Below are 25,064 nucleotides of genomic sequence, written 5' to 3'. Positions count from 1 at the left end.
TGGCGTCCACTCCTGGCGGTGCCGATGGGCGCTACAGGAACTCCGCCCAGACGGAACGACGAAATGTACGGGTTTCACTGCTGTAGTCTGGCTTGGGAGTGCAGGAGTGGACGAGGTTTTCGTGGCGGTAGCATGACAAATATAGCTCCGACATTGCAGCACCGCGGAGCACACAAGTGCGATGCCATTCATTCTCTAAGCTGCAGATGCTGCATGGTCGGTGTGCATGGATGATCAAGTTCAGAGCGATGCGGCGAACGCGGTTGCCACGATGACCTCGCCTTAGTATGAGCTGGTCAAGGGATGAACTTTGCGGCAGCAACATCGGATCTGGCACCGGCTCAAGTTGCGACCGGGGCCTCAAGCTCGCGACGATGGGACCCGGCTTCCTCGATCGAGGTTATCGCATTGTCTGGGTGTTGGTAGTACTTGTGAACAAAGGTTAGGTGTTGATGTCAGGCGCTTTCGAAGTGCGTGATAGCAGCGTCTCGTCTGGCACCTGTGGAAAATTAGGTGGATCTAGCGACGAAAAGTTCGGAAGCAGCGGGGTTGTCTGCTGCGCTGGGGATGAACTCGCCAACGTCGTGTACTTAGCTAGAGGATCGAGGAGGCACCTCTTTTGCGGGCAATCGTCAAGGCAGTGTTTCGGGACGTGCAAGCCGAGCCACTCAACGCGCACTGTGAGAGGGCGCAGAAGCTTTCTACAAGAAATACACTGGCGTATCTAGGCAGTGCAGTGCCCGTGATAGCTAGGGGACCCGTCTGACCGCAGTGTTGCCGCAGGATCTCACTCAGAACAGGCGCATTGATTGACGGTTTGCCAGCCACCAAAACACAGCTACAGGGGCGGGGGGGAGGGGGTGGTAGGCAGCATGTAACTCGGGTGTAGTGCACGCCGACGCCTTGGTACGCTTGCGTGTGAATGCAAGGTGGGCGTTGGTAGGGTGGCCAGTGGGGCGGGAAGTTGTTTGTAGTCATGGAACGAACGAGACGTGGGAGCGAGGCCCAGTAGTCGTATTGTCTCCCCACAGGGGCTCCTATGGTGTAGGTGCTGTGGAAGGTTTTCGAGCAGTGGCGGAAGCATAACCAAGCGGAGATGGTTAAGACTTCGACGAAGGTTGAGCCGCTCCTTCAGAAGCGTCAGCCATTGAAGGAGACTGTGGCGTGCTGTGTAGTTTATGGGCCACTAGTACGCTAAAGTGTTGTAAGAAGGTGGTCTTGAGGCCCTGGTCCATGTTCTGGTCTGCTGGCAGAAGGTGAAGGTGACATAATACCTTGGTAAGAATTTCTTGCTTGAGTTGCTGGTAGCGCGAGAGCCGCGACGAGCGCCATTTGCGTATTGCTATGCGTTTACCTGCATGAACTGCACGATGTGATTGGGAGGACGGTAGGGTCACACTTGCAGACACCATGGGTCCTCGAGTTGCGGTGTCGTTGCGTTAAGCAATAAATTGGGGTGACTTGTCAAACCACGGCAGAAATCTCACACTTCTTAGCAGAAGGTATATTAACTCTAAGAATTTATTCTTTAGGCAGATGTGCCTCAAGCCGGCTATTTGTTATTCTAAACGACTTCACGATGAGAGGAAAATCTGTAATTTTATTTTTGCGTTATCGCCCTCACAATTTTGTTATACGCTCAACAAAAGATTCGAATGTTTTCTTGCCCGATATCGTTGTAATATTCTTCGTTAGGATTCCTTCCATGGACCAGAGAAGTGATTTGTGCATGTTTTTTTTTTCATTAAATGAATCTTCTTACCGAAATGCTCGAAGCGTCGAAGCGAAGAAATACACCAAATTAATAAATGTGACCGCACCTCACAGCATCGATGTTTTCACCAATTCATACATAGGAGGAAGGCTCTGTTGGAAAAAGGGGCGTAATTATTGGAGGGAACGCCAGTTGAAGTTGACAACTTAGTCTCACTTTACGTTGTTCGAGCTCAGCGCTCAGTCGAACTGCCAACTTAGAGGCGAAGCTGTTCTTTATCCAACAGAGGGAAACTAATTAATAAATAGTGCGACTAGTTGATCTGTCAGAACACTTAGTGTCTTTTGGGTACCTAAGATGGATCTTTTTCTTCACAAGCGAGAGAAAATCTCGCTCTTCAGAGAGTGTTTGCATCAATAGAAATCCCAATCCTTGCTAGGTACTGTGGCTGTCTATTTCGAAAGCGTAGAATGACATTGAAGATATAGTATCTAAGGAATAGGCGTTCGGTGCATGAATAGAAAATTTTTCAAAGCGTTGCACTGAATAGGAGGGAAACAGCGCTAACAATCTGGCGTCAGGAGAGTCACTGACAATATGCACCTTGACACGCAGCACACTAAACAGGATGTGACTAAAGCCACAGAACATTAGAATTGGTAATGACAAGCACGTGAATCATCTAACCATAAGTGAACTATTCCCTGTACGATGGCTACAGAATTGCCACAGTGCGGGAAACCAGCTTTCTAACTGCAGTGGACAAGACTGTGAGTAGGCAATGAGTGAAGCTCCTGAATTTCCACTCTCTGAAAATGGACGTGTGATCCACACCATACGCCAATTAAAATAGAAGTTTGAGCACTGCAACATTGCATGTGCTCAAATTTTTTGTGGTTTCTGGTTCTTTCCACTGCTAAACCCTTTGAAAAATTAGGACTGGTCGTATTGGGAGTCTGTTTGCGTGACCATAACTGAAGTCGGACTTTCAAAGGAGGTCTTTTTTTTTCGCACAGCGTTTTGGAAGAAAGAATGTTGAATACCTGGTAAAACAAGGGCGCTATAACGTAAAACTATTCCAAACTTTTGTATTCCAATGCTGCTATCAGCCCTCCACGATTGGTCAAAAGCTTTTTTCGACCACGCCCACTTCACCTGTCTGCTACGCGACGTCACGAAAACCGCGATACCTCCCCATCTGATATGATGTGTACACACTGATTATGCATGATTTAACAGAAAAAAGAGAAGCAGTGATTTCTGATTCAACCCTTTTTCGCCATTAGCCCGCGGCTATTGGTAAAAAGTTTTCGGGCTGCACCGACTTCACCTGCCTGTCCCGCGACGTCACAAAACCGCACAAACTCACCGCGTCAAAGTGACGTGTACGCGATAAAGATGCATTAATATGCCGAACAAAACTGAATTTTCTTCGGAGTAGCCGCAGGCTGCCCCGTTCCGAAAGGAATAAAAGATGGCTGCCGCCGATCGCTGAGACGCTGGGTACTCGCACCTGCCGGAGAGCATGGGTGTATTTGCGTATAAGAAACCTTCTTGCGTGGCCGTGTAACGTTTTCGAGCCCTTTCGGCACGTTTACCACTGCCTTCTGCCAACTCTTCTTTGCTGAGGGTCATTTTTAGCGTCATTCTTAAGCTTCCGTTGCATGCCGCCGCGATTTTCGACCAGCCACCACAAGCTAAGTAAGGGAAAGCCGACCAATCGCAGACGCCGGCACCACCCTCTTCATCCGGTTATCGATTTTCAGGCCACTGGCTCTGCCCTAGTTAATCTCTCTCCACTTGAGCGTTCTCCTCGCCTCTTGTCAGCCAATTAGATACGAGAAGCCGCTCAGTGTAGGCAATGTTATTCGTTTTTCAAGCAAACAAAAGTGACCTCCTATGAACGAGGAGAGCGCTTGATTGGTCTGTTCAGACAACCTTGCGGGTGACCGCCCGGTGCTTGCGTCGGTGGTTACGAAAATTTGACGTGAGGAGATTGGAATAGAAACATATTGGAATAGTTTTACGTTGTAGGGCCCCAAGACTCTATTCTTGCGGAGCGCATAGCCTTCACTGCCAGACATGCTTACTTAATGTATAAATTGTAACTTTTATTTTGGGCGTTCGACTAAGTGCCAGTGTTTACCAATCTCAACGAGCTTTTGCAGACCTGGTTGTGTAGCAGTGATAGCGCATCAGGAACTGTTTATCAGGGTCTATTGTTTCACGGAGCCACGTGAGATTGCCGTTCTTGGCAAACAATGTGCAGGAAGATAAGAAGCTCGGAAATTCCAGCAATTCCTATTTTTCTTGCTATAAAGTCATAGCACACAGAGGCTGCATAAGGGTATCCGAGAATGAACGGCGGCATGAAGTTCTACATTCTTCTAGCTTGCATCGGTGCTGCCTTTGGTACGTGTTTCGTAAACGCTTGCTTTCGGTGCATATGAGTGATATACAGTGACGGTATGTAACGTGTAAGCATTCTTTTGAGAATTGTAACCTTACGTAAGGATACAACAAATATCAAGGCATTTTTCCTTTGAGAATTTTACGAACATTTATTCAATATTATGTCATTCAAGATTAGTGACCTAAAATAGCGTCCCGAAATCTGATGCGGAGAACTACAAATGTAGTCTTTCCGACTGGATGGGAAAGTGCTCAAGCTTAAAATGAAGGAATGAATCTTTGAGTAAATATGGGACAGCGATTACCTTTTCTTTTCCGCGTACGAACACCCTGGGGAAAATTGTAACCACCATATACGACTCTTTATTGTTCGAAACCCAAGAAATCGAATCAGTCCCGCGTCTCGCATCCTTGTCTACATCTCATGCGGCGTGTGTACTCGACGATTGTCTCCCTTATTTGAAGAAGTGAGGAACCCGTAGTTGCTCCGGATTTTTTTCTCCACAAGCAGAACGCCTTCTGTTCTTAGAGCTCGAGTACACGTACGGACTATGCCTTCATGCGTTATGGAGAGATTGTCGGTTCCAAGCTCTAGCTTCGCCCTACCTTGGAAGCATCGCTGAAGTGTGCTTTATGCTGTGCTTTAGGATGCGTACGCGCTCGTTCGTTCTGACGTAGCAGTAGAGCGTCCGTAAGTCTTTTTGCACAGAGCTATTGACAATGCACTGAGTTCACCTATACAGGACTGTAGAAGCTGAACAAGTTAGACATTGCTTGCTCCGGAATGGTAACTCGAAGCCAAGTAACCTAACGTTGTCGGCGTTAGTGCAATCTCTACGTGAGTTCTTCTACCTTGCTTTATCCAATAGTCCCGACCTAATCACCACTGCTTCGGGTGCAGCATCAGTGCCACCGGATGCGAACGGCTGTGTGAACCTCACTGCCATGCAGCTGGGCCGTGTGCAAATATAGCACGTGTTTAAATGGGTTAGCTGAGTTGTGTGCTGAGAAAAGCATGGACAACAGCGCCATCAGATTGGAAGTGTTATTCTTGATGCATTTTTGGAAAATAGCTGTTTGGCTAATACGTCATCTATGGCATCAGTGTCTGCCACACGCAAACATTTTAGAGCGTCACGGGAACAGTCATAAGAATGCAACGCGGTTTTCTACCTGGTAACTATATCGCTCATTATCACACTGCTCTCTATCACTACTATTTATCAAGCCACAGGGCGTGAGAAGTGAGGCAATTGACTAAGAAAAAGAAACCAACTAAATATCACTGATTATCGTTTTCTCTATTATGATTAGAGCGTATTACGCTCCCACATTTAGGTCAACTAGTGCTTGAGGAATATGCACAAAATGTTAATCTTGGAAGTATAATGAGTACTTACGTCGAATTTCGTAGTCAGGGTAGGAGTGAGTGGCCGACTTAGGTCTCTTGCGATCCGGTTCGTCTGTGTCTCCGCTAACCAACTGTGCTTTCTCCGTAATGCTTCATGTAGCACACACGACCCTACAGGGACCTACAGACAAGTGACAACACCAGCCCCAACTAGCAATGGCAGATTTACTTCCTAAAAGGCGGGATACAAACAAAGCTCACACAGAAAATAAAAATAAAACATTTACCAACTGTTGACTGCCGCGTTGTGGCTTGGCATATATGGCTGTCGGCGTCTCTGAAGAGAAAGAGAGACTCTCGAAGATAACAGGTAGAGGGAGAATTGAAGCTACGACGTACTAAAGGCCTAATCAAATGCATAAGCGGACGGAGCGAGCAGATCTGCCTAGAAGTAAACATGAGACGTAGCTAAGGGTACACATATGGAAACGGCAGCGTTGTGCACAATGTTGATTGCCGGGATTACAGAAAACTATAAGGCACTGACGAAATCTAACGTCGGTATGAAGCGAAAACAGCCTTCCTCCATCAGAAAGCATGGCGCCAACATGGCGATGCATTACAGAAGGGCGCGCAGAGCGACAGCATGCTGCCTAATAGGAGATATTTTTCCCAATCGCTTATTGCTACGGTGACGCTTGAGCCACTGTAGTTACGCTATGGTTGGAATAGCTGTAGCCTACTAGGCTGCATCGCAATAACCTTCGTTTGCTCGAGCCTCCTGAAAATAGGTATAATACAACCGACACCAGACGTTAGTCTTCTGATATGATTAATGATGAGCAGGGCAAGTCACGTCAATCATGGTCAGTAATGTTCGGTTCTGGTAAGTAGTACGATCCTGACATCCCGGCCAGTAACTTGTATCATATCCTCCTAGGATGCTAAGATGTCACTTACAGTCCACTCTCAAACCACCATATCCTTACACATTGCATGCAGCTGCTCAGCGAGTAGACGCGAACTGCGTCCTCAACGTAGCCAGCCACTTTTGGTCTCTTGGGAGGAGGGCAAAACACTGTTTAGAAGGCTTGCTCGTGAGCGGTTGTTTCAGCGTGGTGGTCAGATTCTAGTAACTAGTAAAAACAGTAAAACTAGTAAGAAAACAATACTGTTTTTTACTAGTTTACACCATTATTGTAAAAGCTATTGTTGTATAAATAGCAATGACATTCGTTTGCTGTTAATCCTTGTATCCGTGATACCCCCTTCCCCCCTGCAATGTGCTTTTCGACCCTCAAAGTCCTGTTTGACTCCGAATAAGTGTAAAAAATCTAACTTCAAATGAGCGTTTATTCAGGGATATTTTGCATCTGGTTTATTCGGATGCAAGGATTGCCTTTGAAAGAAGAACGTCACCAGGAACCGCAGCGCGTGAATGCTCAGCGCATATATCGTGTCACTACATTTTACGAACCTGAGCGAAGTTACCTGGCAAGACATAATACTATCAATCACATGTAAACTATGCAATATTTTGCCGACGTGCTGACAAATAAGTGAAGTTTTAGCTTTCCGTTTGCAGCTTAGTGCGAATGGTGAGTCGCTTCCATAAGAATGATTCTAAAAGGAACTATTTCGCCAATCAAAATCTTCTAAGTACTGAGAAAGCGACTGTAAGTTATACAAAATTTAACCAGCATTCTTGCCCGGTTTTTTAGGCACCCGTTTTTACTCATGCTTAAGAAGGTAAGGAAACGATTACGCTTCCAATTTTTATGACCGTTCTGTAGGCACATTGAGACTCTTTAAGAAAGAAAGACGATGAATAAAGATGTTTACTTTATGTAATTTATTAAATGTTAACTCTGCTAAACTGATGTAAAATACAATATAACGAGTGTTAATCTTCATAAATAACGGGCCATTTTAACGAGGAAGCATCGCAAATGAAACCACTTGCAGGGAAATAAAGCCGATAAAGGGTCTCAAATGTAATCTCAGGTCCCAGATATGAAAGGATCCTTAACTATTAGGGGGCACGCTTTCAACTCTGATTGTCTAGTTGTGCCTCGAATTTGACAACGACCTACTAATTGGCAAATTTCTTGCTCAAAAATCACGAACTTCAAGGCAAGGTAATATGAATAGGTGAGAGTACGCGTAATAAAAGGCTATGCCGGCATTGTATATTTTCATTAAGTACATGAAATTACAGCTGCTCTCCAAACTTCTGTACCACCCGTGCGCTTACAGAATACGATGACCGACATCATGTCGGAACATTAGGCCTGCTGGTAAAACAGCGTCTTTATTCATTTCTGAATTTTCTAGGCACGTATTTTTGGCAATCTGCAAATTATTATGACGTAACGCTTACTTTTTTTTGCAATCACCGGGTGCGTTAGTGCAGTGAGAACATTTCCCCGTGTTGCCCGAAGGGAGAATCACTGACAGCGATGGAATTGCTTAGAGTGGGTCTTGAAGCCACCGCACGGTGTTCTAACTCTAGGTTGGTGGGACCAGTTGATGCGACGAACCTTGTGAGGCTAGCCTTGCTTGGTAGAGGCGAAAGCGTCTCGGCATCTCACAATGGGGGCGTGATCAAGAGCGCCGACAGCGGGGTCGCAGGCTTCGAAGCTGACTGGCGCACGAGATGGCAACGATGTGAAACGGCCGGCGTCAGTCAGTGCCCAGTGAAATAGTGTATCACGTCGGGTTGACACTCAGCGACTGTTCCGCTCAGACTAGCACATACACAGGGCACCTCACCAGGAACGCTATATTGTGGTGGCAGTGCGAGTGCGCACTGGATCCGTGCCATCTGAAATGGACAAAACGTTGTCCTGGCTATGCCGCCATTGCATCTGAGCACCGCACTGCGGTTGCGTCCACTTCGCTTCGTCGCTTTTGCAGCCAAACGCACCCTTCTACTCCACGTACCCCGGAAATGCCGTCGACAGGGGACGCGTGCCAAAGCAAACGTTGACTGCGCGAATGCGGGTCAGGTGTCCGTGTAATCGCCGTTGCCACAAAAATATCAGGACTCCTGCGTTGATGACACACGATGACGACTTGGCAAGTTTGCGTTTTCGCCTAAGGAGCTACTGGCAGAAATAAAACGCGAACAAGGCGAAAATTATTTAAATACCTTGCTCCCCATTTAGCTTCGCTTCCGCTTGCAATAATGGCCCCTATCAAGTCCTCGAACGTACGTTAAGAAGTGCAACATGCTCTAAATCCCGCTGCAGTGATTGCACTTCCAGCATACAGGTAATTATGTGCACAACAGGTAGCTTCATCAACCTTTACCTCTTCGAATTTTATTGAACGCTCGTGGGAAGTATGTTCTAGTTGCCATGTTGCTTGCAGCGGCTTCCGGCATTCCTGACCGGTGTCGACTGCCAGCCCATCCAGGATTCTGCAAAATGCCCCTGCTCAGATGGTGGTTCAACGCGGAGACAAGCCAGTGCGAAGAGTTCTACTTCGGCGGATGCAGCGGAAACGCAAACAATTTCGAAACCAAAGAGGCGTGCGAGAAGACCTGCTCGGCAGATCAAGATGAAAGTGAGTTTGACTTTTCCGTAGGAGATCACGCTATTAGGAACGTCAGAGCGTTGTATGCAAAAGGCGTTTCTTTAATTCGAATGCATGAAAGCCGTAACGAGAGTGCGGTCTTTAGCGTCAGCGCAAGTAAACGTTTTCCCTCGATTTTTTTCGGCGGCTACAGCGGAAACGAGACAACTATTTGGTTATAGCGCAGTTGCAGGGTAAATGAAGGATTCCCCCGCTCCAAACTGTGACGCAAGCAACAGCCTGCCATTCCGTCATCCTCACAATGACTGCCTGCGCAGCCTTACTCTTGCCAAGGCATTATTATACTCTGAAGTAATAAGAAGTAGCTTGTCATGATTGCGTGTACCAGTCAGGTGAAGCTCCAACGAGTTTGCTGCTAATACCGTAATCAAACGCTCGTTCTCAATTACCATTGAAGCAAAGACCACATTAACGTGAGTGCCTAATTCTCCCTTTTGACCGGGCTCACGGACATAAAGAATTGGGGCTTGCGAAAAAAATGAGCGCTGATATTTTTGCTTCATCAAAAGACATAATAGCACTGTGGTAAACTACCTCTTTATTTCTGCCGCAATAGAGGTAATCCTTAACGTTAGTACCGTTAAAAGTGACTGCCCGGTATAGCAGCACAAATTCTACTCCAGGTATAATAATAAAAATAGTAGTCAGTAAAGTCGGCGTGGAACATTGAATTTGGAGCCAGGGACCTATAGATCGTTTATTTATTCAAGCATTCCTTAACACAACACATATTTTATGCTTCCGATAAATAGGACTTGTCATCCGAAATTTCAATATACATCTGATCCAGCGAATACGTTTTCTAAGTGCAAAATATAACGTTTGACTCTGTGAAATGTTTAAAGATTGAATTCCATTGGACCCAGGGTGAATTTTTAGGATTACAACGCACACAGTATTTTTGTCGCTGCAGCAATCGGTCATTTCAGGACAATTTTAACCTAGTTAGTAATAAGATTTATTAAGACAGTACTGCTATAACAAGCGATGCCTTGAGTTAGGAAAATATATTGTTACAATAACATATGCACCACCTCTTGACCAGCAATATTTAGCATATGATGAAAGAAACCAAGGCACATGCATTCCATGAATGACTTTCGTCCGACCGAAGTAATTCCACAGGCAGCTCTTATTAACTGGATAAGTTGTTCCTGCAACTTCTCCTAATCAGCTTTTGCAGCCACTTGAATGTTTTAGATGTGTGCCCTTAGATGTAGGAAAATTGTCGGCTAAGAGGGTAAAGTGAGTTAGTAGATAGAAAAGAAATAGTTGAAATGGAAGGCAATATCAGTGCATAAGTTATTACTTATGGAATCGCTGGTAATGCGTATTTGCAGAGAAGATAAAAAATGATTCCAAGATATTGCTTTTATTTAGCTTCACCTGTTATAACTAAAACTATATTACCGTATCCGTAACTGTAAAGTCACACACTGCAAGTTCTTTCAGTAATCCTGTTGCTAGATGGTGAGTTTCAATACAGCACTATAAGGACAAGTTATTTAATAATAAGCGTCAACATAACTAAACAAGACAAAGCAAGAAGAACGACAATACGATTTGTTCAACTCACACTTTAGCCGTAAAACTGTTCACATCAACTTCCTGCCGCCATACACCGTACGTCAACCTCGTTCTTGAGCTACCTGTGTCGTCCCTTTTCTCCGTCAACCGTTCTGATGGACGGGATTTTATGGCTTCCACTCATCATCATCATCATCATCATCATCATCAGCCTGATTACGCCCACTGCAGGGCAAAGGCCTCTCCCATACTTCTCCAACTACCCCGGTCATGTACTAATTGTGGCCATGTTGACCCTCCAAACTTCCTAATCTCATCTACCCACCTAACTTTCTGTCGCCCCCTGCTACGCTTCCCTTCCCTCGGAATCCAGTCCGTAACCCTTAATGACCATCGGTTATCTTCCCTCCTCATTACATGTCCTGCCCATGCCCATTTCTTTTTCTTGATTTCAACTAAGATGTCATTAACGCGCGTTTGTTCCCTCACCCAATCTGCTCTTTTCTTATCCCTTAACGTTACACCTATCATTTTTCTTTCCATAGCTCGTTGCGTCGTCCTCAATTTAAGTAGAACCCTTTTCGTAAGCCTCCAGGTTTCTGCCCCGTACGTGAGTACTGGTAAGACACAGCTGTTATACACTTTTCTCTTGAGGGATAATGGCAACCTGCTGTTCATGATCTGCGAATGCCTGCCAAACGCACCCCAGCCCATTCTTATTCTTCTGATTATTTCACTCTCATGATCTGGATCAGCAGTCACTACCTGTCCTAAGTAGATGTATTCTCTTACCACTTCCAGTGCCTCGCTACCTATCGTAAACTGCTGTTCCCTTCCGAGACTGTTAAACATTACTTTAGTTTTCTGCAGATTCATTTTTAGTCCCACCATTCTGCTCTGCCTCTCCAGATCAGTGAGCATGCATTGCAGTTGGTCCCCTGAGTTACTAAGCAAGGCAATATCATCAGCGAAGCGCAAGTTACTAAGGTATTCTCCATTTACTCTTATCCCCAATTCTTCCCAATCCAGGTCTCTGAATACCTCCTGTAAACACGCTGTGAATAGCATTGGAGAGATCGTATCTCCCTGCCTGACGCCTTTCTTTATTGGGATTTTGTTGCTTTCTTTATGGAGGAGTACAGTGGCTGTGGAGCCGCTATAGATATCTTTCAGTATTTTTACATACGGCTCGTCTACACCCTGATTCCGCAATGCCTCCATGACTGCTGAGGTTTCGACTGAATCAAACGCTTTCTCGTAATCAATGAAAGCTATATATAATGGTTGGTTATATTCCGCACATTTCTCTATCACCTGATTGATAGTGTGAATATGATCTATTGTTGAGTAGCCTTTACGGAATCCTGCCTGGTCCTTTGGTTGACGGAAGTCTAAGGTGTTCCGGATTCTATTTGCAATTACCTTAGTAAATACTTTGTAGGCAACGGACAGTAAGCTGATCGGTCTATAATTTTTCAAGTCTTTGGCGTCGCCTTTCTTATGGATTAGGATTATGTTAGCGTTCTTCCAAGATTCCGGTACGCTCGAGGTCTTGAGGCATTGCGTATAGAGGCTGGCCAGTTTTTCTAGAACAATCTGCCCACCATCCTTCAGCAAATCTGCTGTTACCTGATCCTCCCCAGCTGCCTTCCCCCTTTGCATAGCTCCCAAGGCTTTCTTTACTTCTTCCGGCGTTACTTCTGGGATATCGAATTCCTCTAGATTATTCTCTCTTCCATTATCATCGTGGGTGCCACTCGTACTGTATAAATCTCTATAGAACTCCTCAGCCACTTGAACTATCTCATCCATATTAGTAATGATATTGCCGGCTTTGTCTCTTAGCGCATACATCTGATTCTTGCCAATTCCTAGTTTCTTCTTCACTGCTTTTAGGCTTCCTCCGTTCCTGAGAGCTTGTTCAATTCTATCCATGTTATGCTTCCTTATGTCAGCTGTCTTACGCTTGTTGATTAACTTCGAAAGTTCTGCCAGTTCTATTCTAGCTGTAGGGTTAGAGGCTTTCATACATTGGCGTTTCTTGATCAGATCTTTCGTCTCCTGCGATAGCTTACTGGTATCCTGTCTAACGGAGTTACCACCGACTTCTATTGCACACTCCTTAATGATGCCCACAAGATTGTCGTTCATTGCTTCAACACTAAGATCCTCTTCGTGGCTTAAAGCCGAATACCTGTTCTGTAGCTTGATCTGGAATTCCTCTATTTTCCCTCTGAGCGCTAACTCATTGATCGGCTTCTTATGTACCAGTTTCCTCCGTTCCCTCCTCAGGTCTAGGCTAATTCGAGTTCTTACCATCCTGTGGTCACTGCAGCGCACCTTACCGAGCACGTCCACATCTTGTATGATGCCAGGGTTAGCGCAGAGTATGAAATCTATTTCATTTCTAGTCTCGCCGTTCGGGCTCCTCCATGTCCACTTTCGGTTATTCCGCTTGCGGAAGAAGGTATTCATTATCCTCATATTATTTTGTTCTGCAAACTCTACTAATACCTCCCCCCTGCTATTCCTAGTGCCTATGCCATATTCCCCCACTGCCTTGTCTCCAGCATGCTTCTTGCCTACCTTGGCATTGAAATCGCCCATCAGTATAGTGTATTTTGTTTTCACTCTACCCATCGCCGATTCCACGTCTTCGTAGAAGCTTTCGACTTCCTGGTCATCATGACTGGATGTAGGGGCGTAGACCTGTACAACCTTCATTTTGTACCTCTTATTAAGTTTCACAACAAGACATGCCACCCTGTCGTTAATGCTATAGAATCCCTGTATGTTACCAGCTATATTCTTATTAATCAGGAATCCGACTCCTAGTTCTCGTCTCTCCGCTAAGCCCCGGTAGCACAGGACGTGCCCGCTCCTTAACACTGTATATGCTTCTTTTGGCCTCCTAACTTCACTGAGCCCTATTATATCCCATTTACTGCCCTCTAATTCTTCCAATAGCACTGCTAGACTCGCCTCACTAGATAATGTTCTTGCGTTAAGCGTTGCCAGGTTCATATTCCAATGGCGGCCTGTCCGGAGCCAGGGATTCTTAGCACCCTCTGCAGCGTCGCAGGTCTGACCGCCGCCGTGGTCAGTTGCTTCGCAGCTGCTGGGGACTGAGGGCCGGGGTTTGATTGTTGTGTTCATATAGGAGGTTGTGGCCAAGTACTGCACCAGGGTGGCCAATCCTGCTCTGGTGAGGGAGTGTGTTACCGGTTCTGGTCACCGGCATCAGGCCACATTCCAGGCCTGTTTATGCAATTTTATCAACACGCGGATTTTTTTTTTTTTTTTTAATCCGGTGGAAAATTGCGCGGCACCGGGATTCGAACCACGGACCTCTTGCACGCGAGGCGGGTGTTCTACCTCTACGCCACCGCTGCCACTAAAATAAGGCAAAATAAGCACACGGTGACTGTAACGGCCCCCGGCGCCACCGCACAGTTCACAGAAAACTGTAGACGTAGCCAAACCAGGAGACTTGGAATGTAGTTCTCATACGACTCCGCATTTCGCTTCTCAAAGTACAGAAACGGGTTCGCAGAACCCCCGCCGGAGAAGGGATAGTGTAGTTGTTTTAATTAAACTAGGGTTTATCACACTGTCGTAGATGGCAGTTATGTGGCTTCAAGCATGGGTTGCACCACAAAAAAAAGCACTCTACGAAAACTTTTCTCAGACGACATCATGCCTAGAACACAATAAGGTGCGCACACTGTCTCCACGCTGCTATGATTAAGATCTTCTATTACGCTCCGTCACAGTGTCGATACGATGTCTACAACTAACGCGTTTCATGCGAGCGCTGGAACACTGTCTTCTATAGAAGATTCTCTCGTTGAGCTTATGCTGGTATTTTCTTTCCAGATAACCAGAGACATCGGAGAGCCATCAGTGATAAGAAGGGCCGTGTAAATTGTAAGTGCAACAGGCTACGTATAAGATATACGCGGCGATTAGGGTCATGAGACATTGCTGAGATGTCACACAGAGTTAGCAGTGAATCTTATAGTTTGTTTAGCATGGACAAAAAATACACTATGAAGGAGCATCACGTGACAATAGTGAAGCTTAGAGATAAAAAAAATATAGAGGAGGAGGCCCTAATCACGTGATAGGTAAGCGGTAGTTTCTAGTCGGCTCGCTTCGTGTGCATCTGCTGTGGGTGTTTCGGAATAGGCGCACATGGTTGGCATGACAAACGCGTACGCTGACTTTGGTGAACGTTGAAGCGTCTGACGCAGAGGTGTCTGATATATGTCAGTCAGCGAACGCACGGAACCATCGCACGTTACGTAGACGCGGCTCGTCGCTTATGCTGGAGACAGCCGCAAGTCTCTAGCGTAGGTAACCGTCGGGTTACCGGCGTTATGCCCAACAACGCGAAGACCACCTCAATGACAACAGGTTGTGTCCTTGGACGGATTCAGGGAAACGAGGATACATTTCGCTTTGCGAACGTGTGCTTGCAACCAAGCCACCCTTCCGAAGGGGATTCGTCACGTTTCGGGGCGTATTCTGTGAAACAATGACGCACTTCGTCCCCGCAAACAAGTGTAGGCGAACAAGCAAAAGACCACGGTCCGCAGCGACTGTTAGGCTGTCTAACGCTTTGAGCATGTCGCTATTACTTAACGAACGATGTTAACCTCAAATGCACAATCTGATACACTCAAACAGCAAAAAAGAAAAAAAAAACAAGAAAGAGCAGGGAAGTCTCATTCGTTGCGGAATTTCAATAATACATGGACAATTTAGGTTGATCAGCAAATGCTGCACACAATCCAGGCGAATACCATAAGATGACTGCACGACTCTACGTTTAGATTGGGGCGTCCGCATCCCGACCGCCATTTTACCATCTGATATAGCAGACAGCAAAAAAGCTAGCCACGTCTTTGCACAGGTCACCAATCAAATAAGACAATCGACAGTAGGCTCATAACAAGTATTGTTATTCCCAGACAAAAATAATAGGTACGACAATACGGCGAAACATTGCAGAGTTCTCATCGAAAAGTGCTTGTTGTAGCTTTTGTGAGTGGCGAACGCTGATATTGCTTCATTCAGATAAATGTTCCTCAACAAGCCCTGTTCGATGGACGTAATCGGCGATGATTGCAGATTTAAGTCGCCGCCGGTAAAACGCAGGTAATAGATTTTAAATGATCATTTGGACTGACAGATAGAGAGTGGAAAAATAAACCTTAAGAAAAATAAAGAGACAGGTGTATTTCGACCAATTCGTCAGCGAGCTTGATGAGCTCGGGACTGCGCGAAGAGGCTACCCTGAGAACCATCAAAAACTGAAATTTCTCGTGAAAGTTACTTATGCGCACTTTGGAGAATACAATGCCGAACTTAGGTTAGAGGTATGACTATGTACACATTCGAAAAATGCTGAAGCTTATGCAGGTAAGAACAGCTCAAACTCTGCGGTAACCTCTACAATGCCCCCCAAAATTGGTATTTCTAGAGTACCTAATGCCTCCTCGCTAATCCTAAACACAAAATTTTAGTGCTTTCTAGACAGCGCCTTCCAATGTCTAGTGTATAACCAAAAGTTATCGCTGGATCGAGTGACCGGGTATCTTCCCTGACACCCCATGATGTTCTCCGACTTCTCCTTCGGCACGCTCCCTTGCCCCCCTCCCTTCTTCCTTCATGCCTACTAGGATGACCTTTAAACACATTCGCTGTGAAAGCCGATTCTTCGTTTTCGTTCGTGCCGCTATACGAGACAATTTCAAGCGAAGCTTGTGCTGCCTCACAAGTGGCATCATAGTGGTCACGCAAAAAAGCCAGTAGCTGTCACAGCAGAGCTGCTGCGGGAAAGGCGGTTTGGTGAGTTGATAGCTGCGCCGGCGCTGGAGCGCGAGTCATTAGCACGGATTCGAGAGATAATCAGAGCTGCTTAGCTTCCGCCGAGGAGGGAAATGGCAGGAAATGGTTTCGAGTGTGTGCTGCGCTTGCTTCGTTTCCGTTCAGTTCATTCTCGTAAAAGGACGACCAAGCGTTGTGCGTTCCTCCGAGCAACTGGCAACGCTTGACGAGCAGCGGCGAGAACTCACCCGTGAAAGGACTAGCCGTCAGTGCGCCGATCCGGCCGATAGAGCTGCCGGACCTCAGGCAATCCGACAGCAGTGAGAAGATCCCGAGCTGAGGGAGCGGGAGACAGAAGCAATCCGGCGCCGTTACTTGTGGGTTACCTAACGGTGACGACGATCACGTGCACGCAGGACGAGCTCCGCTTAGCCCCATTTACCGGTAGAGGAAGGGTTGGTGAATTCTTTTAAGTGGCCTTGCTGACTTAGGGTTTTCACGACACACTACTGTCCTTTACAGGCAGGGCCAGTGTTTCATAGCCCTCTTCTCACGTAAACCAAGTATCCTACCTCCTGCGCGGGTAACGTTGTGTTCTAGTTCTTATCCAAGTTTCTTTTCATTCTTTTACGGTAGCTCCCTTGACTGTCTTCTGCCCTCCCTGTTTCTGTCAGCTGCACCCATTTGTTGACTCCAAAAGATACGTGAGCGGGAAGATAAGTTGGTTTTGCAATTGCAACAAAGAAGGGTGTAAATCCCGGACCAGTTGTGTGTTATCGCTTATGATGAGATACCACTGCTTCAAGGAGCACTTCCATCCTCCCAGGAAACTTCTGCACATGCTGATGTATTGCTTCAGGTCCGCAATAGGCAACTCGTGGGGTCCGAAGAAAATATGTGCAACAGCTCTTAGTATGGGCAATCACATTCTGCTGACCATTAAAAGGGTACGTCTTTTTGCGTCAAACTTGTTTAGCACAGTGTCTTCTTAGCCTAATATCCAATACATGCTCTGACATGTACGCTAATCGATAAAACACGCAACATGGACTCTTCCTTGGTATTATTAGTGGTACCATCCATTAGTAGACCAAAAAGCGAGTTTGTTTTTGAAGAACTTGCTTTTTTTGAAGTCACCTGTAGCATGGCATGGGACAAGGCAGTGAGAACATGCTCAAGGCGTTCTTTATGTTGCTGCTCACTCTTAGAGTATACAATGATGTCGTCTACATATACATTCCAGAATCGATCAATAAAAGGGTTCAGAACTTTATTCATCATCTTCTCAAACCAGCTGCACAAGTTTTTCCAAGGAAACGGAAGACGATTAGCTCATAAATGTCAAGTGAAGTCACTAAGGCGATGTATTGCTTAGTCTCTTCTTGAAATGGCATTTGCCAGTAGCCCTCGCACATATCTATCCTCGAAAGTCAGCTACATCCGCCTGTTTAGTGAATCATGCTGTCTATTCGAGGCGTTGGAAATGGGATCAGATGTGTCTGACTGTTGATCGCACTGTAGTGAATGCACAGCCGGTGGCTACCGTCTTCTTTTCGGGCGATGCTGATTGGCAATGCCAATGGTGATGCATATGCACGGAGGAAATCAACCTCTAACAACTTTTGAAGCTCCTCTTCTAGGCTTCCTTTCTGTTGATAGGTTGTATGGCTTTTTCCTGACTATAGTAGTGTCATCATCATCATCGTCATGATCATCATCATTATCATTATCATCATCATAATCATCAGCAGCAGCAGCAGCCTGGTTACGTCCACTGCGGGGCAAAGGCCTCTCCCATACTTCTCCAATTACCCCGCTCATGTACTAATTGCGGCCATGTCGTCCCGACAAACTTCTTAATCCCATCCGCCCACCTAACCTTCTGCCGCCCCCTGCTACGCTTCCCGTCCCTTGGAATCCAGTTCGTAACCCTTAATAGCCATCGGTTATCTTCACTCCTCATTACATGTCCTGCCCATGCCCATTTCTTTTTCTTGATTTAAACTAAGATGTCATTAACTCGAGTTTGTTCCCTCACCCAATCTGCTCTTTCCTTATCCCTTAACGTTACACCTATTATTCTTTTCATAGCTCGTTGCGCCGTCCTCAACTCAAGTAGAACCCTTTTCGTAAGACTCCAGGTTTCTGCCCCGTACGTGAGTACTGCTAAGACACAGCTGTTATACACTTTTCTCTTGAGGGATAATGCCAACCTGCTGTTCATGATCTGAGAATGCCTGCCAAACGCTCCCCAGTGCAGTCTTATTCTTCTGATTATTTCAGTCTCATGATTCGGATCAGCGGTCACTACGTGCCCTAAGTAGATGTATTCTCTTACCACTTCCAGTGCCTGGCTACCTATCGTAAACTACGGTTCTCTTCCGAGACTGTTAAACATTACATTAGTTTTCTGCAGATTAATTTTTGATCCACTCTTCTGCTTTGCCTCTCCAGGTCAGTGAGCATGCATTGAAATTGGTCCCCTGGGTTACTAAGCAAGGCAATAACATCAGCGAATTGCAAGTTACTAAGGTATCTTCAAAAACAAGAAAGGGGCTGACAGATGGAGTAGCACACTGCGGTATAAAGTTTGTAAACAGGGATGAAGTACCTCAGACAGGCTGGCCAACGTTTCGATAGGAGGACCTATCTTCGTCAAAGGCGGCCTGTAGATAACTTTCAGTATTTTTACATACGGCTCGTCTACACCCCGATTCCGTAATGCCTCCATGACTGCTTAGGTTTCGACAGAATCAAACGCTTTCTCGTAATCAATGAAAGCTATATAAAGGGTTGGTTATATTCCGCACATTTCTCTATCACCTGATTGATAGTGCGAATATGGTCTATTGTTGAGTAGCCTTTACAGAATCCTGCCTGGTCCTTTGCTTGGCAGAAGTCTAAGGTGTTCCTGATTTTATTTGCGATTACCTTAGTAAATACTTTGTAGGCAACGGACAGTAAGCTGATGGGTCTATAATTTTTCATGTCATTGGCGTCCCCTTTCTTATGGATTAGGATTATGTTAGCGTTTTTCCAAGATACCGGTACGCTCGAGGTCATGAGGCATTGCATATACAGGGTGGCCAGTTTTTCTAGAAAAATCTGCCCACCCCCTTCAACCAATCTGCTGTTACTTGATCCTCCGCAGCTGCCTCCTCCTTTGCATAGCTCCTAAGGCTTTCTCTACTTATTCCGGCGTTACTTGTGGGATTTCAAATTCCTCTAGACTATTCTCTCTTCCATTATCGTCGTGGGTGCCACTGGTACTGTATAAATCTCTATAGAACTCCTCAGCCACTTGTACTATCTCATCCATATTAGTAATTAATTGTATTGGCGGCTTTGTCTTTTAACGCATACATCTAATTCTTGCCAATTCCTAGTTTCTTCTTCAGTGCTTTTAGGCTTCCTCCGTTCCTGAGAGCATGTTCAATTCTATCCATATTAATCTTCCTTATGTCAGCTGTCTTACGTTTGTTGATTAACTTCGAAAGTTCTGCCAGTTCTATTCCTGCTGTAGAGTTAGAGGCTTACATAAATTGGCGTTTCTTGATCAGATCTTTCGTCTCCTGTGATAACTTCCTGGTATCCTGCCTAACGGAGTTGCCACCGACTTCTATTGCACAGTCCTTAATGATGCCCGTAAGATTGTCGTTCATTGCTTCAACTCTACGGTCCTCTTCCTGAGTTAAAGCCGAATACCTGTTCTGTAGCTTGATCCGGAATTCCTCTATTTTCCCTCTTACAGCTAACTCATTGATCGGCTTCTTATGCACCAGTTTCTTCCGTTCCCTCCTCAGGTCTAGGCTTATTCGAGTTCTTGCCATCCTATGGTCAGTGCAGCGCACCTTGCCGAGCGCGTCCACGTCTTGTATGATGCCAGGGTTAGTGCAGAGTATAAAGTCTATTTCATTTCTAGTCTCGCCATTCGAGCTCCTCCACGTCAGCTTTCGGCTAACCCGCTTCCGGAAGGAGGTATTCATTATCCGCATATTATTCTGTTCTGCAAAGTCTACTAATAGCTCTCCCCTGCTATTCCTAGTGCCTATGCCATATTCCCTCACGGACTTGTCTCCAGCCTGCTTCTTGCCTACCTTGCATTGAAGTCGCCCATCAGTATAGTGTATTTTGTTTTGACTTTACCCATTGCTGATTCCACGTCTTCTTAGAAGCTTTCGACTTCCTGGTCATCATGACTAGGTGTAGGGGCGTAGACCTGTACGACCTTCAATTTGTACCTCCTATTAAGTTTCACAACAACGCATGCTACCCTGTCGTTGATGGTATAGAATTCCTTTATGTTACCAGCTATATTCATATTAATCAGGAATCCGACTGCTAGTTCTCGTTTCTCGGCTAAGCCCCGGTAGCACAGGACGTGCCCGCTCCTTAACACTGTATATGCTTCTTTTGGCCTCCTAACTTCACTGAGCCCTATTATATCCCATTTACTGCCCTCTAATTCCTCCAATAGCACTGCTAGACTCGCCTCACTAGATAACGTTCTAGCGTTAAACGTTGCCAGGTTCAAATTAAATTGACGGCCTGTGCGGATCCAGGGATTCTTATAAAGGAATTACAGCAGTGTAATCAAGTTTAAAGAGAACTGCAAACTTGGTGGTACCAGGAAGATAGACTCTCAAGAAGAATTCAGGGTAGAGTTTCTGGATACAGTCTCCATTTCTGGCCAGTGAATTCGGTTTGCACCTGTCCTAATTTTGGAATTTTGAATCAAGGCTCACAGGCACAGTGTCGTCCCAGTGAATCTTTAGCCTCAACAATTTCATGTCCGGGCGAGAGAGAAGAATGTCGTATTCGACACCTTCTATCACCAAGACCAGAACTTCTGCATACTGCGGCTAATACTTTACCCTTAAGATCATCCATTCGCAATGCTTGTTTTCACGACCGTCATAACCTCATACAATGACTGATCGGCCGGTGGCTATGGCTTCTACGTTTCTTTTCAGTATTGATATTGAATCTCTACTGTCGACAGGAGCTGCTAGGTTGTGTCCACTCACTTTAAGCTGTATGTGAAGTAAAGTTGAAGAAATCAATAAGACGGCCTCGTTTTCATTGGTTTGAGCACACTGGTATAGCCGATATTCTAATTCACATGAAGAGAAAAAAAATGGAGCTGGGCAGGTGATCAAACGCACCGGTTAGATAACCATTGGACCGTTAGGGTTACAGACTGGATACCAAGAGAAGGGAAACGCAGTCGAGGACGGCAGAAGACAAGGTGGAGCGATGAAATTAGGAAATTTGCGGGCGCTAGTTTCGAAGCGGTTGGTGCAGGACATGGGTAATTAAAGATCGCAAGTAGAGGCCTTCGTCCTGCAGTGGACATAAAACAGGCTGATGAGGATAATAATCGTGATACATAGTCCTAGGCCATTCTCATATACAGCCCCATTGGACCCCATGTATATCTACTGACGCATCGTGTAACACGTTAGTGATAGAGTAAGTAGCCCTAAAACTCTTACGCAATGAAGCTCAGTGTTGTTTTGGCATCATCACTGACACAGAGATTTCGTGGAATCACCCCAATGCACCCCGGCTACAGAAGATAATCTCCATCTCTTGCTCTATTCTGACATTTGTGTTTCAAGCATAACATGTATGTTTCCGCTATGCGCCACACTATTTCTGGTATTTAGCCTACAGCTTCCCTGCCCTAACATTAAAAAGTGTTGCACAATGAACGTGATGATGCAATAGGTGCTATGCGAAGCACTTTGAAAGGAACATACCAAACATAGCTTGGTTTTTACCGAGCCTTACCCAAATGAGCGAACATTATTACTGAAGGCACCGCAGAGGACGCAATTCTAATCACATGTGATGTTAAGTAAGTTAGGCCGCATGCAAGCACCAAGGAATAAAACTGCACAGTGTTGAACGCCGACACATCAACGTGACGTGGGCTTAACGGGGTGCATGTTAAAACTGCATGCAAAAGAGTGTTGTGGCGCGCGTAATTGAAGCGACAATGAGGAACAAAAGCATTAATATTTTAAGGAGCAGTGAGGTTCAAAACTGCACTTACAAAAAATAAAAACCAATTCGCTGCGCAATGTTCAGAATCCTTCAAAGTAATATGTGTCGTCCGAAATTAATTATCACTTTTTGCACGGTTATCTAAAAATTACAGGCGTGAGGCGGTCAGCACAAAATTTGGAAACTCTTCAAACACTATAAAAACTTGCAACCGTAACATCCTCAGTAACAACTTATAAGGGGCTGTCAGTAAAGTTATCGAAGGTAAACAATATGCAAGAAAGTCGACGTAGCAAGATGGCGCATTGGGCGTTTTCCACCAAGTCCTAGTAATTGCACTGTAATAAATCTATATATTTTGTCTAGATAATTGTGCATTCATGCTTCAAAAAAGCAATTGAATCGTTTTCTCAGAGTAAACGCGCACCAATAGGTATACAGGTAATTCGCCTAATTAATAAATAACTTGTTTTTTTGTAATTTCTATCACAAGGATTCGCCTCGATCGTCTATAGGAATATGCGTCATAATGAAGTGCAATTGTACTATATGCGGCATGCAAGGTGGACAATTCACACGAAGCTCTAAGTCTGTAGTTCTGTCTTTTTGTCATCACTCGACTGAACTGCCAAGAACAAGTGGGGCATTTAAGTGGGTGCACCACGACCGTAGGGGTAGTACAAATCTACACCGCTTCGTACTTTCTGTTCACTTACGATATCACTCGCAATATTTCTAGACTGTCAGCACACGGCCATCACAGAAAATATTTGTGGCATAACTCATCTCACGGTGGATGTCGACAGTGTTGCTATAGATATCGAACAATGTAGCGACAGAGCATATTCCCGAAGCAACGTTTATCTATGACGGGTAGTGGTAATTCTGAAACTTTCCTTGTTTCAGTGAGATACAACATAATTCGATATAGTCTCACACGATGGCACCAGCTTGCCTGTGTCGTCAATGACCATGCATACTTGACGACGACTGTATGTCACCGACGCAGTGACGATGGAATACATAGAGTGGACGTTATCGATGGAATGACAAAGACATATAACGACGCGTTGGAAATTAGAAGTGGATTCTTACATTATAACGACGGATTAACGAAGACAATGTCAAGAAGACAACTAGGACAATGAGATGACGATGACGGTATGATGACGATGGCGTCAAGAGGAAGGCGTGACGTCAACCGGATGAAGAATCGGGATCAATGACGATGACATGACGAATACGGCAAGACGACATCGACATGACAACGGGTGGTAGACAGCGTCTGTGTGAAGAGGACACAATGACCACAATGGTAGAACACAATTTAACTACCAAACCATAACATTGCGAACAAGGAACGACTAAGACGCGCAGAGCAGGCCCTGACAAGAAAATATTCCGCTGTTGCCCTGAGTGAAGAAAAATGTGGATCCCGTATTTTAATATTGGACACACCGGGCTTTAAGATAATCGTTAGGAATTCCTGCTTTGAGGAAGGACTTGCAAAAGCACTTCCATTTGTACGTTATTTTTCAGTCGCTGACAGCGCCTGTGATAATGTTTAGGCACTTAAGCAATGAAACAGCATTGTCGGCGAGAGCAGACAGCGTCTTGTGAGAGGCGGATATGCTCCTGCAGTTTACATGATATGAGTATTGTACTAAGGAAAGTTGTTGAATACGGTGATTATTCCTTCTCCATGATCAAAAAACTTTGTTTTTTTGCTTTTTACTTGCAGTATTCGCCGGACCTGTATGTCATAGGCCACCGTACAGCGGTCCCTGCAAGGCAGCTTTTACCCGATTCTACTTTGATGCTGGCTCGAGTTCGTGTCGTACGTTCATCTACGGCGGCTGCAACAGCAACGGCAACAACTTCAGGACCGCAAGTCAATGCATGCAGGTTTGCGGGGGACGGATGGCGCCGTTTCCGAAGCCACGATGAGGCAGGGATCTAGCAAATGTGAATGATACCGGTAGAAGTGAAAAAAAGATTGAAAAGATAATGTGTTATCACAGTAAATATTCAATGACATTAATTTTATCGCTCTCGCTTGGGTTAAGAGATGTATGTATGTGTGTTGAATAAAATCGGGAATGTTGGCTGTCAATCTTTTTTTAAAGAAGCCAAGATTTTTTGCTCATTTCTTTACCAGACAAAGGTTATCTATAGCTGCGGCCCATTATTTTTCTTATGTAAAATATTTCTGTTTGTGGTCCTATGACAATGAAGAGAAGCATGTGCGTAACAGGCTAAAATTATTATAATAGGCTACTCTCTTATCGTAGCAATGCGTTTTGTTGTTTATTAAGCCTAAAATGGCTTGTTCTGGAACTGCTTTGTGAACAATCGGGAAAAGCACAAAGTGATCAAAGTAGAAATGTCCTACATTTACAAACCGAAGGTTCCAAGGTTAGTGCGCCTATTAGATGCGCTGAGCGCACTGTCTTTGTAAATATAATATGATTGGGGGCGAGTGCTGAAGGAAAGTTCTCGAGGCTGGCTCTTTGCCCGAACGCACGCCATTCTAAACCCACGAGATATGATGCCTTCTGAAGTTTTGGCTTGAGAATACGTAATTCTGCTTTAAAAAGTAGTATTACGAGCAGGTATTAGGCA

General features: G+C 45.3%; 1 protein-coding gene across 2 annotated transcripts; it reads left to right on the top strand.

Annotated features, from left to right (window-relative positions):
• Positions 1-4,018: 4,018 nt before the first annotated feature.
• LOC126534333 (thrombin inhibitor hemalin-like) lies at positions 4,019-24,570 on the top strand. 2 transcript variants are annotated; one of them, XM_050181613.2, is made up of 4 exons: positions 4,019-4,126; positions 8,850-9,044; positions 14,478-14,528; positions 24,184-24,570. In XM_050181613.2, the coding sequence occupies exons 1-4, from the start codon at positions 4,072-4,074 to the stop codon at positions 24,387-24,389; spliced, it is 507 nt and encodes a 168-aa protein (XP_050037570.1). In that variant the 5' UTR covers positions 4,019-4,071; the 3' UTR covers positions 24,390-24,570. The 2 variants fall into 2 exon arrangements, with proteins under 2 accessions (XP_050037570.1, XP_050037571.1); XM_050181614.2 differs by lacking the exon at positions 14,478-14,528.
• Positions 24,571-25,064: the final 494 nt, after the last annotated feature.

This window comes from Dermacentor andersoni, chromosome 7 (assembly GCF_023375885.2).
Source record: "Dermacentor andersoni chromosome 7, qqDerAnde1_hic_scaffold, whole genome shotgun sequence".
NCBI lineage: Eukaryota > Metazoa > Arthropoda > Arachnida > Ixodida > Ixodidae > Dermacentor > Dermacentor andersoni.
The sequence above is the reverse complement of the archived record's forward strand: the minus strand, read 5'-3'. Positions and strand labels throughout refer to the sequence as shown.

Excerpts from the sequence above, each read along its gene's own strand:
- LOC126534333 (XM_050181613.2), top strand. The coding sequence starts at position 4,072 with ATGAACGGCGGCATGAAGTTCTACATTCTTCTAGCTTGCATCGGTGCT. Across the intron at positions 9,045-14,477 it reads CTCGGCAGATCAAGATGAAA|ATAACCAGAGACATCGGAGA; the intron begins GTGAGTTTGACT and ends TTTTCTTTCCAG. Across the intron at positions 14,529-24,183 it reads TAAGAAGGGCCGTGTAAATT|TATTCGCCGGACCTGTATGT; the intron begins GTAAGTGCAACA and ends TTTTACTTGCAG.